General features: G+C 50.1%; 1 protein-coding gene across 7 annotated transcripts in view; it reads right to left on the minus strand.

Moving 5' to 3' along the window:
• Window positions 1-11507, minus strand: part of Cfap46 (cilia and flagella associated protein 46) — an 83668-nt gene that overhangs the window by 44854 nt on the left and 27307 nt on the right. For 5 of the 7 annotated variants that reach the window (XM_031388703.1, XM_031388701.1, XM_031388702.1 and 2 more), the window contains 11 exons: window positions 11026-11149; window positions 10406-10551; window positions 9719-9843; window positions 8433-8566; window positions 7273-7485; window positions 6189-6354; window positions 5935-6084; window positions 5092-5199; window positions 4351-4517; window positions 1793-1924; window positions 1163-1325 (listed from right to left, as the gene is read on the minus strand). In XM_031388703.1, the coding sequence (XP_031244563.1) occupies window positions 1163-1325; window positions 1793-1924; window positions 4351-4517; window positions 5092-5199; window positions 5935-6084; window positions 6189-6354; window positions 7273-7485; window positions 8433-8566; window positions 9719-9843; window positions 10406-10551; window positions 11026-11149 (1628 nt within the window). The remainder of the gene's footprint in view (window positions 1-1162; window positions 1326-1792; window positions 1925-4350; window positions 4518-5091; window positions 5200-5934; window positions 6085-6188; window positions 6355-7272; window positions 7486-8432; window positions 8567-9718; window positions 9844-10405; window positions 10552-11025; window positions 11150-11507) is intronic. The other 2 variants (XM_031388700.1, XM_031388706.1) reach the window with 1 other exon arrangement.

An 11507-nucleotide genomic window follows, 5' to 3' on the forward strand; every position in this document is an offset into this window, starting at 1 on the left:
CACCACCCATACCACACTTCTATACCATACCAGGTATAGATCATACACCAAACTCACTCTCTCTCTCTCTTTCTCTCCCTCCCTCTCTCTCTCTCTCCATACATATATATATACACACATATATATACATGCATATATATACACACATATGTATGTGTGTACACATATATGTGTGTATATATATATTGCACCTCCACATACAGTGTGTGTGTATATATATATATATACATGTGTGTATATATATGTATATATGCACACCCTATATATGCATATATATGTATATATATGCATATATATGCATATACATATATATACACACACAATATATCCAACACATTCTACATCATATGTATATACCAAACACTATACCACATGTACACCACCATATCACCCTCACTCCATACAATATATACCACACACCATACAACATATACCATCTGCATATCATAGCACAGCACAACATACACATATCACATATCCCACAGATACTACACATCCCACATTATACACATATATATAGCATGCAGACTATTCCCCTAACATAAGCTAGTTGTTTCCAATGATGTGAAACATGTTAAATCAATGGAATAAAAAAATAGAAAAAACTTTATGGGATACAGTGAAAGCAATGCTCAGAGGCAAGCTAACAGCTGTGAATACCCTGCCAATACAATAATCAACCTCAAATCAATAACCTACCTTTAATTGTCCGGGTACCAGAAAAAGATTAAACTAATTTTGAAACAGTAGAGGGAAAGCGATATACAAAACTGCAAATAAGGGAAGCTGCTGGTTCAAAGTTGTTTAAAAAGAAGAGGAAATGGGAGGGGAATTCTGGACTGGGGGAGCGGAGATCAGAGGCTACCCCTGTGGTTGGCCAGGAACCTCATGCCTCTCTGGGACCTGGAGAATACAGTGTTATTATTCAGCAGGAGAAGTCGTGTAAGAGGTATCTAGTAGAGGAGGTACCCAATGTGGGCCATGTCTTGTGGAGGGCCATCTCCTATGGGAGCCACGTCCCACGGGGGGCTGTGTTCAGTGAGAGTTGTGTCCCAACCAAGCCATGCCCCAAGGCAGCCATATTTTTGTGGGAGCCATGCTGTGAGTCTGTCTTTCCTGAAGGTAATGGCCTCCTAGCAACCTAGCTGTGTCCCTGTGGCACCTGCTTCTTGTTCTCTGTCTTGTTGATGATGCTGATGATTCTCTGGAGGGATGTCTTGGCCTTCTTCCTGTTGGCCGGTGAGGACACAAGTGGGAGCCATGTGTTCCAGTAGTGCCGGGCGGCCATCATCACCAGGGAACTACTGTTTGCCAGGCCCCCAAATCTGAAATGACATGCCTCGTCTGAAAAGCCCAGTAGGCTGCTCAGGCTGTCGGCCACACCCACATCTTTCCCCTGGTACATCCTTTCCCAGGAGTGCCTGTGCCTTGTAGGGGAAGAGCAGTGGAATTGGTGGTCCAGCTCTGGCACTGGACGGCAGGTACCATGCTAGTGCAAGCTTTGTGTACTGACCATGTTGGGCTCTCCTAAATTGGCCCTTGTTGTGTCCACTTGCCCCCTGTTCTTAAGCCCCTGGATGCTTAGGGACCCTCCAGACATCCTTTGCACCCACTCCATTGAGTTTCTCCCAGTACTTCCCATGGAAGCCCTGGTGTCTGTGAGCTCAGCTGCATGACAGGATGTAGGTTGAGGCTTGCTGGTACTGCATGACCCCCTAGCACTATGGTGGCACTACACCAGCTCGGCTTCCCCCTATATTCAGCCAAGCCAGCCCATCCCCCAGTTGCATACCTGGCACTTTCTACAAAGGCCTTGGCTGCTGCTAGCCGGAGCTGCTTCCTGCCTTTCAGGTTTTCCATGATGCTACGGCCCTGGATGCAGGACGCCATACACAGCATTTCTGCTGCAAGCTTGGCATTGGTCCTGGAGAGGACACAGAGTGATTGAGGGGAGAGGTGGGAAGTGATGCATGCTGAGCTCCATTCGCTGCAAACACTGTCCTTTCACCCATTGCCTTGCAAAGGCATCCAAAGATGGAGGCACATTTCTACCTTATTCTGTGCTTGAGGGGCTCATTCAACTAATTGGTGATGCAGGGCAAGCGATTCTTCTTCTGGCCTTCTGCGGTCATCCTTACCAGTGTACTGAGATGCCTACATCTGGCCTGGGTGTTTGGGACACTCTCTGAGGAGACAGTCTTCCATTCACAGAGATATTACACAGCAAGGTTCATGGTGGTTCCTGGAGATGCCCATGCACAGAGGACTTCTGGGGATGTGGGAATCAGCTCTGTGGGTGCTTGGCTGATGGGTTTTCAATTACCCTTATGAGAGACCCTTAAATCAGAACTAACTGGCAGAGTCCAGTGAACCTGCAGAACCATGAGGCAGACTACTTAACTGGCTTTTAGCTGCTAGTTTCTGGTGGCTTTCCATGTATCAGTGGACCAGCTGAACCATCTGTTAGGCTCAGCCAGGCTCTGTCTCCTGGGCTCAAAAGAAAGTCTTGTCCCAGGTGGTCTGTACTCTGCACTCAGAGAGGCACACAGGCCTGCAGTACCATCTTAGAGCAGCACCACAGTTCCTCAGACAGTCACCTGGTTCCCAAATCCAGTGGTCTGTGTACATGCAGCATGGGAGCGGGCTGGGGGTAGAGTGAGGGTGGGGTGAGGTGAGAGTGGGGCTGGAGGTAGAGGACATGTTCCGGATGCTTGGCTCAGCCACACAGACTTTATTCTGTGAGTAATAAACGTGTTCTGAGGACATTTTGGGGGGGGGTCCTGGGGCTCTGGAAGACAGGCACCTGCTAGCTGGAGCAAACAACCACATATGCCAGTAGAGGAAGGACCTTCAGGAACCTAGCCTGCAAGGACATGCTGCACAGTGGGAATTTGTGATCTGAAGATAAACTGAGGCTGTGTGGTAATTAAAATCCTCTTTATAGGTGGTAGGTTGGTGTAAAGAAGGTTGAGACCCTAGCCTGGGGAGTAACAATTGGAAATTTTGATCTTTGTTATCCTGGGCCATACAACTTGAAAAAGAGGTGCGCTGCAGTCAGCAGGGTGCAACAACAACAGTCACCAGCAGGGGGCAACAACGGTTTATAAAAAACTTTCAGCAGCCTTAGGGAGGACCTCAGCATTGCTCCCCTCCAGGTTTCTTGTGGCTGTTTGTATGCACAGGCATCTTTGCTTTATTACAGGAATTTCCTTTATAAATCAGATTTGATTTAGTATCACTGATCGAAGAGTGTGCTAGCCCGGCCTGGTGCTATGTCCAGCTCTCCTGCTGTCCCCAAGCAGGCATTTTGCTGCTTGCAATAGCACAAACAGCTTACAACAACCCTTTCTGCAGGGGTGCTCAATTCTCTTTCTCCTAAGGATATTTTGAGTGGTAGAAGTGGATCTCGCACAGGATGGAACATGGGCACTCCCCAGCTCTGGTCTGACCCTATGGAGTGTGACTTCTAAGTCTGCAGTCACGGATTACACCTCCCACTGTCCATCTTCCCTGCAGAGCTAGGTAAGTGGACTTCAGCTACTTGGCCTTCCCTCTTCCAGCTCACTATAAAATCAAAGTGAGAGTGAGATCTGTGTGGGTGAGATGGCTCAGTGGTAAAGGTCGTGCCCTCTGAGGCCAGGGCACCAAAAGGTATTGTATTCCTTTCTCTTCTCATGGCTGTGACCAAATTTCCAGTAAGAACAATTGAAAGAGGGTGGGGCTTTTGGTTCACAGTTGAGCAAGATTCCCTGCTGGGATACAAGAAGAGTGTAGCCTAGCCCCCTCGCTGACTCTTCTTAGCATTCTAGTCTCCTGCACTCTGCCAGAACGATCTGTGATGTTTTGCATAGAGTATTTCTAGAACTTTTCAGTCCTACATTTACAAACTCTTCCATATTTCTCCTACTAACATGTTCTAAAGACCCATGGACCATATGATCAGGTACTCCTCAGTACAAATATCATGTCCACACTGCAGGTCACAGGCTTCCGCTGACTTCTCAGCAGCTGTCTGAACATAGCCTTGGAGCTGTGGCATTTTATCACAACTAAGAGAACTCTTAGCTATCCACTCTTAGCTATAGGTCATACACAGACAGCTGTTGTACAAACCTCCCAACTGAGGCCTATGTGGCTCTAAGTCCTCAATGACACAGAGCTTTGTGGGCCCTGTTCACTGTGTTGTTCTAGAGCACACAGCCAGAAGCTGATGAAGGTTCCTGCCTGCCATTCCTTGGTTACTAGGACTGAGTCTCTGGCCCCTGCTCTGGAAGGGGACACACTCCTCGCTCTGCTTCTCTGGGGATGTTACTGTAATGCTTCTAGGACATCATCATGGAAGTCACTTACGGTTCAAACGACCTCAGGTGCTTGAGGCCCATCTCTGTGGCATTATGAGAACACGCCATGGTGACCTCATGGTCGTGAGACATATAGGCGAAATGGGTGAGGCGTGTCAGGGTCTGCAGCTCCACCAGATGGTCTGACCAGTTGCACTCGGAGGCCATTTTCACCACCTTACCAGCGCATGAAGCAGGGGAGGACATCGCATTAGTGACGATGACTGCCTAGTAGGTCTGTGACCCTCAACAATGACCATGCTGCCAGCCCAGGGAGCTCCATTAATCCTGTGCTATCTGCACACGGTTTAGCACGCATGCAGACATGGATTACTAAGCATACGCAGTTCTAGACCGACCACCCATCTGTGCAGCCAAGCTGCAATGTAAAATTTGCTGCTGATCTCAGCTGCTTTCCCATCACACGGCCACCTCTAGACCAAGGACAGGTATGCCTGACCTCTCACATTCCTCTGTCTGTGCTGAGGTCTTAGGATGAAGAGCACCACAGACAGGCCACTCAGAGAAGCATCCTCCTCACACTAGTATAAAGGATGGTTCCATACAAAGGCCAGACAAAGCTGTGTGCTTTGAGAGAAGGCAGCTGTCGGGATACAGCGGGAGCTGTAGTGCGGATGTGGATGTGGGTTTGAGTTCTGACTGCCTCAGGCAGGATCCCAAGCCTTAGCTCCCTCATCTTTCCTGGGTAGGGGTTGTTGGTTTACCTCCTGGGATACCTGGAGAAACCCACCTGAGCTAGCGGGGGCACAGTGAAGTCCATGAGGCCCAACCCGTTGCACGAATACATCTCAAGGGCAACTAGGACCCTGGTCCTGGAGTTGATGTCTTCGTTGGTACTCTGGAAGGGTAGATGGGCTTGAGTGTCCAGGGGGAAAAGCAGTGGAGACCTGAGCCACCTTTGAGGTAACCCTGTGCAGTATTCGTCTCAAGGAACAGCCAGACCACAGTATTTGGAATGTTGATCTCCTAGGCTATTTTGGTAAAGTTAACCTCTACATTATTCTCTAAAGCATCAAGGTCTGAAGTCTGTACACTCCTAGGCCTTGAAGACAGTGTTGTCTGGCTACTAAGGAGGGCTTTCTAGAGGGACAAAGCTGCCGAACCCTGGTTGCTGGTACTGGATGTCTCATCAACCCCTTCTGCCTGGCCCAAGCATCAATGTCCCTTCTGCCCCCTCCCTCTACTCTCTCGCCACCCCCACCGCTCCTCATAGCAATTTACTTGCTGCAAGCCAGGGGCATGGTGGGGATGCTTGAGTTTATACTGTTCCCTTCTCAGACCTTGCTCCCATAGTCTTCTGTGCTTGGGGGAGGGGAAAGTGGGGTGCCAAGGAGATGACTCTGTCAATGAGTGACAGTGAGAGTGGGCAGCACCTCCAGAGGCCCAGAGCTCAGATCTGGTGGAGACCTGTTGCCTTCACACGCAAGAGCAGCAGTTTTTAGGGATGGTAGAGAGCAACCTCAGACCTCACTAGGTGGAAATAGTTCCTTTCCAGAAATGGCGGCCATATCTAAAACCATACAGAGAACACTGGGAAAGGCAGTGTGTGGGTCCTAATGCCCTTGGCACCTACCTGCTCATCGATGCCTAGCCGCTGACCAATCTGCTGCTGCAGCAGCTGCTTGGCTTTCACCCAGGTGGAGATGAGGTGCTGCCGAATGTTGGTGGGCACGATGTCTTCTGGCACGTTTCCATTAGTGAGGTTCAGTGCGAATTCGCAGACCTAAAACAGGTGCATCTTCACCACAAGGCAACTCTAGGAGGAGACCTCGAGCCCTCCTCCCTCTGGCCTTGCCCTGGCTCCCTGGGCTGCGGGGGGATAGCTACCTCCACAGCTGCTCTGATCTCCGATAAAGCGGAAGAGTCCAGTGGACCGTGAACCAAGGCCGGGCGCACATTCTTTTTCAACTTTTCAGGTGTCTGGGTGGGAATCCAGCTTATGATCAGGCCTCGAGCAAGGGCATTACAGAGCATGACCAGCAAGACTGAGTCCCTGGAGGGTGACATAAGAGCTGTGACAGCCAGGCAGGACAGTGCTCAGCCCACGCAGAACCTTACAGTACCCTAGTAGCTCCCTCTGCATCCAGGCCAGGATGAGATGGTGGGTGTTTTTTAGAACATAGACCATAGGTGATGCTGCTAAGCACCAGCTTGCTTTCATCCCTTTTCTCCCTTCCTCTGTCCCTCCCTCCCTCCATCCCTCCCTTCTTCTGTCCCTCCCTCCCTCCGTCCCTTCCTTTCTTTCCTTCTTGGCAAGTTCTCACTATGTTGCCCTGGCTGGCCTGGAATTCACTTTGGAGACCAGGCTAGCCTCAAACCCACCCCAACACAAATGTTTTTAGATTTCTAACTTCTCATTCATCTAGATTAAAAAAAAAAAATAACAAGGGCTGGAGAGATGATTCAGTGGTTAAGAGCACTGACTGCTCTTCCAGAGGTCCTGAGTTCAATTCCCAGCAACCACATGGTGGCTCACAACCATTTGTAATGGGATCTGATGCCCTCTTCTGGTGTGTCTGAAGAGAGCAATGGTGTGTATATATATATATATATATATATATATATATATATATATATATATGAATCTTTAAAAAAATAAACATGTAGTCATGAAATCCCACCCTCTCCCCACCCCCAGGCCAAGGTGTGAAGAGCACAAAGCTACTTCACAGAGTGCCTGGGCCTAAGCTGCCCTCTTTGCAATGGCTTGGAGCAGAGCCAGCTGAGGGCAGCGAGGCAGATGTGGGTTCCCTGGGCCATGGACGTCATGCCATCGCAGTACAGGCTGTGTGTGTGCTCCATGCACAGGTCTAACCCATGCCAGCTCATCTCTCCTTGCTCGCATAATCTTCATGCCTGACCCTGCAGCTATGACTCTCAAACATAAGCACTTGTGAGTGCCCACACCCACCCTGTGTATTCAGTGATCTTGATGATGTTCAGGAGGTGGAATAGAGAATCCACCAGCTCTTTCTGCCTCCCAGCCAAGATAAGATGTCGGTTGTGGTTCAAAACGTAAACCAAGGCGTTCTGCACAATCCAGGATTCCCCTAACTCTTGCCCAATTTCTGCAGCACGCATCCAGTTGTTCATGGCATACTGTGACAGGCTTTCTATCCAGGTTCTGAAACAACACACCATGCAGTGGTCAGTTCAACACCCAGCCTCCACCTTCCCTGTCTCATACACCACTGCTGATGCGAATGTGGGTTCTCTTGGTCATCCCCACTCCAGTTTTCAAGGAATCTCAGTCTGGTCAGGTATCCCTGTACAGGCCAGGGATTCAAGCTCTAGAGGGACTGTCTTGGTGCTACTCTGTTCATGCAGCTGTCCCCAAATGCCCCTTATCACACCTGGGCTTGGCAAGGTCCTATTCAGATACTGGCAGCTCCCCCTCACAGTTCCTCTCATGCTATGAGCCTCACAGGCCCTTCTCATAGCTCCCTGGTTTGAGGAGGAGCACTGACCTAAGCACTCGCCCAGGCTGCCTCCTGCCATGCCTGTACCTGCCTTCACTTCCTGACTCCCAGGTATTCTGTAGTTGTGAGAGCCTCCGGTGCACAGCGCTTGCTAGGTAGTTGGTACCTAGAGCAGAGCCATGAAGCTGCTCAGCACAATATACACCGTGGAAGGGATTCTCTCCCATCAGCCCAGGCCGGGCAACTTCTTCCCATCAGGGGCCAAGTGGGCATTTTAGTGAGTTGCTAACATCTCTAGTCTTCTCTTTGTTTTTACAGTTGTTTCACTTGTCTGAGCCACTCTCAGCTCTGGCTGCATACAAACATCCTGGGCTAGATCGTGTAGATCTTGCTTCATCTACAACTGGGCCTGGGCAGAGGAGGCAGATTCTTAATCACTTAGTATAGAGCAGTGGTTCTCAACCTTCCTAATGCTGTGGCTATTTAATACAGCTCCTCATGTTGTGGTGACCCCATTCTTTTCATTGTTACTTCATAACTAACTTTGCTACTGTTATGAATCATAACGTAAATATCTCTTATGTGACCTATAGGGTCATGACCTATAGGTTGAGAACCACTGGTCTACAGGGTGGCTAGGACTCCCACCCACCTGTATGTGATCCACTCTGAATTGCTCTCTGGTGGTTCAGGCACATAGCCAGCTGGGTGTTGGCTCAAGTCCTCAGGAGGAATGGCCTGGTTGTTCAGCTGTACACCTTCCAAACGCAGGAAGTGGACAGTGGCCTGTGAGGAAGAACACAGTCAGAGAAGTCACAGCCAGGCAGACCCCAGCACTGGGGGTGGGGGACACAGCAAAGCCTCCTTCCTGAAACTTGCCTTTTGAAAAAGCCAAACACAAGTTAGAAGGAGCACATGCTGGATTTGCATACCCCACCTGCCTCAACACCCTGCCAACACCCTGCGTCTCACCAAGAGAGGAGCTTAGGTCAAAAGCACAGCCCATGCCCATTAACATACTTCTGCAGGAGGGCAGAACAGTCTCCATATTCTCCCGTGAAAGCTAGCTGACTGCTCCTCTCCCTGAAGCCTCCTAAACTTGCTCTGCTACCTGGAAGGCTACAAAGCCTACCTAGCACAGGGAGAGGTGGGAGGAAACGGGTCAGGCCAGCCCCTCGCTGGTAAACTAGTTAGTCTTAGCCACTTGTCTCCTGCATATCAACTCTCTGCTCTGCCATGTGGCAGTTTTATCTTTGGTCATGTTGTGTCCCAAGACTTTAATGAAATAAATAGGTGTGTGCCTCAGCCTCTGCCTTGTGTCCACTGAGTAAGACCAAAGAAATTGTTGTAGCCATTGTGAGGGTAAAACAGTGCCTCTGGCATTGGTCCAGGCATGGAGGCAGAGAGCTCATACTCAAGGGCTTTGTATGCAGCTGGGTCAGAATATGTGTGGTTAGCTTTGAGCAGGGCCAGCACTGGGTCTCAGCATCCCTGTCTGTAAAGGATGCAGGCCCATTAGAGATGGGAACCAAGAGCCAGCCCAAACCTTTGCTGGGTTCATGGAGTCATAGGGCAGATATTTCATCTCCTTCAAAAAGCTTCCTAAGCCAATGCCATGTGCAGTCCTCAAATATGATGTCACACTCAGAATTCAGAAATTATTTCCCACAAAAGAAATGTGCACCAACACACAGCACAATGGATCTCAGGTCACACTTTTTCATGCAGTCCTTGGGAACTGAATTAATTTTTATCTCTACCGTGTGATTATGCTTGGGGTGTGTGCGTGTGCTTCAGTACACACACACACACACACACACACACACACACACACACACACACACACACGGAGAGGGAGCCCTTACAACAAATCTTTCTGGTGTGTTAATGGCCACATCAGCACCGGCAGCTACAATGGCCAAGACCTTGCTGACGCACCTCAGCGCTGATGAAGGACACCTCTGCGATCTTCCTCAGCAGGTTAGGGGCCATCTGGCTATGCAGGGTCACCTCAGAGGGAGCCCAGTCTTGCACGGAGCCCTCAACACCTTTTTTCTTCCTCCCTGAGGGAACAGCAGCAGGGAAAGGGAGACTCTTTGTGGGATAAGCCCTCCAAGAAGGACCGCATGGGCTGGTATATACCTGTATCCTTCCGATCAATGCCACTACTGATCTGCTGTAAGCATGACTGCCATGAAATGGTGCCATGTACATGTGGAATCTGTTCAGGCCTGCCCTGAGCTTTAAGCCATCTGTAGTTGACTGTGACAGTGATGGCAGATTGTGCACTGTATGGATCACTGATAAAGGGCCATGTTCAGGGGTAAAAATCAGGAAGCAGGCTGTGTGTGATCAGCACAGATGCTCATTTCTTGTAGATATTTTCAGGCCTCAGTGGTGGACCCTGTGGCTACGAAGCTCACAGACAGAGGCCTGACTGAATATACACTCAGCTCCTCTAAATCCAAACACATGACCAGGGCCCTTCCAAGAGGTGGCCACTGGCTCTGTGTTGTTTGGTGTCCCTTGGTGGGACCTACTGGTAGCACCACAGCCACCAGGGGCTCATGAAGGCTGAAGCTCAGCTTACCCACATGCCAGGGGACACATGATAAGGATGCATACCTCGTTTTAGTTTTGTGGACCTCTTTGCCTTGGCATTGTCATACAGGAGGCAAAAGCGGGTTGCCGTGCGACAGACATCCCACACGTCTTGCTTCCAGGCAACCTTGGCCAGCTCAGCCCAAATCACAATTCTGCTCCTCAGGATCCAGGTGAGAAGGAAACACAGGTGAAATTAGGAACACTCGAGAGGGCTGCTGGAGGGGAAAGCCACCTCCACGCAGGGCCAGGTGTCAGGCAGTGGCTAAGGCTGTGAGTGAAGAGAGAGTCCTGCATAGTCGGGGGATGTAGGGGGTCAGAACTCAGGCTTGGGGCTGGAATAATTCCTGGGGTAAGGTCCAGAGGCCTGTCCCCAAGGTCCCATACAGCTCTCTCCCCACTGTCAGTGGCCCTTCTGGTCATTTAACAATGAGAAACATTTCCCTACATTTGGTGTGGGTGGGTGTCCCTGTGATGACCTACTAAGCTGTTCCCCAGGAGGAAGCCACATCCTCAGAAGCTCAGCCCCGGGGGCCGCGTGTGGAGCATCTGTGGCTTGTGTCACCTGTCATGGGGTCCCAGGCAACTATGAACTTGGTGCCTGGATGAAGGTCTCAGCTGACAGACCCTCCTTGCTGGCCCACCTCTCTTTGTCATTCTCATATCCCAGCCGCCGCAGGTGCCCAGCAGCTTTATCCACAGAGAGCATGTGATGTCGAGCTTTTGCATAGAGGCAGGTGAAGCGGCCCTTGATTTTCCCAATGGAAACTGAAGGCAGAAGACAGCCAAAATGAAAAAGTGTGCCAGGGTTGGGTATAGAATAGCACTGCTGTGCGAGGCAAACAGGCCCATAGTCTACAAATGAGGTTGGGGCAGCTGAGCTCATCTATGAATGTGAAGAGGCCCCATCACCAGTGTATCACCAATGCATCACCAGTGCATCATCACCAGCACATCACACCAGTGCATCATCACCAGCACATCACACCAGTGCATCATCATCAGTGCATCACACCAGCACATCACACCAGTGCATCATCACCAACACATCACACCAGTGCATCATCAGCAGTGCATCACACCAGTGCATCATCAGCAGTGCATCACACCAGTGCATCATCACCAG

Source organism: Mastomys coucha, unplaced genomic scaffold (assembly GCF_008632895.1).
Source record: "Mastomys coucha isolate ucsf_1 unplaced genomic scaffold, UCSF_Mcou_1 pScaffold21, whole genome shotgun sequence".
Classification (NCBI taxonomy): domain Eukaryota; kingdom Metazoa; phylum Chordata; class Mammalia; order Rodentia; family Muridae; genus Mastomys; species Mastomys coucha.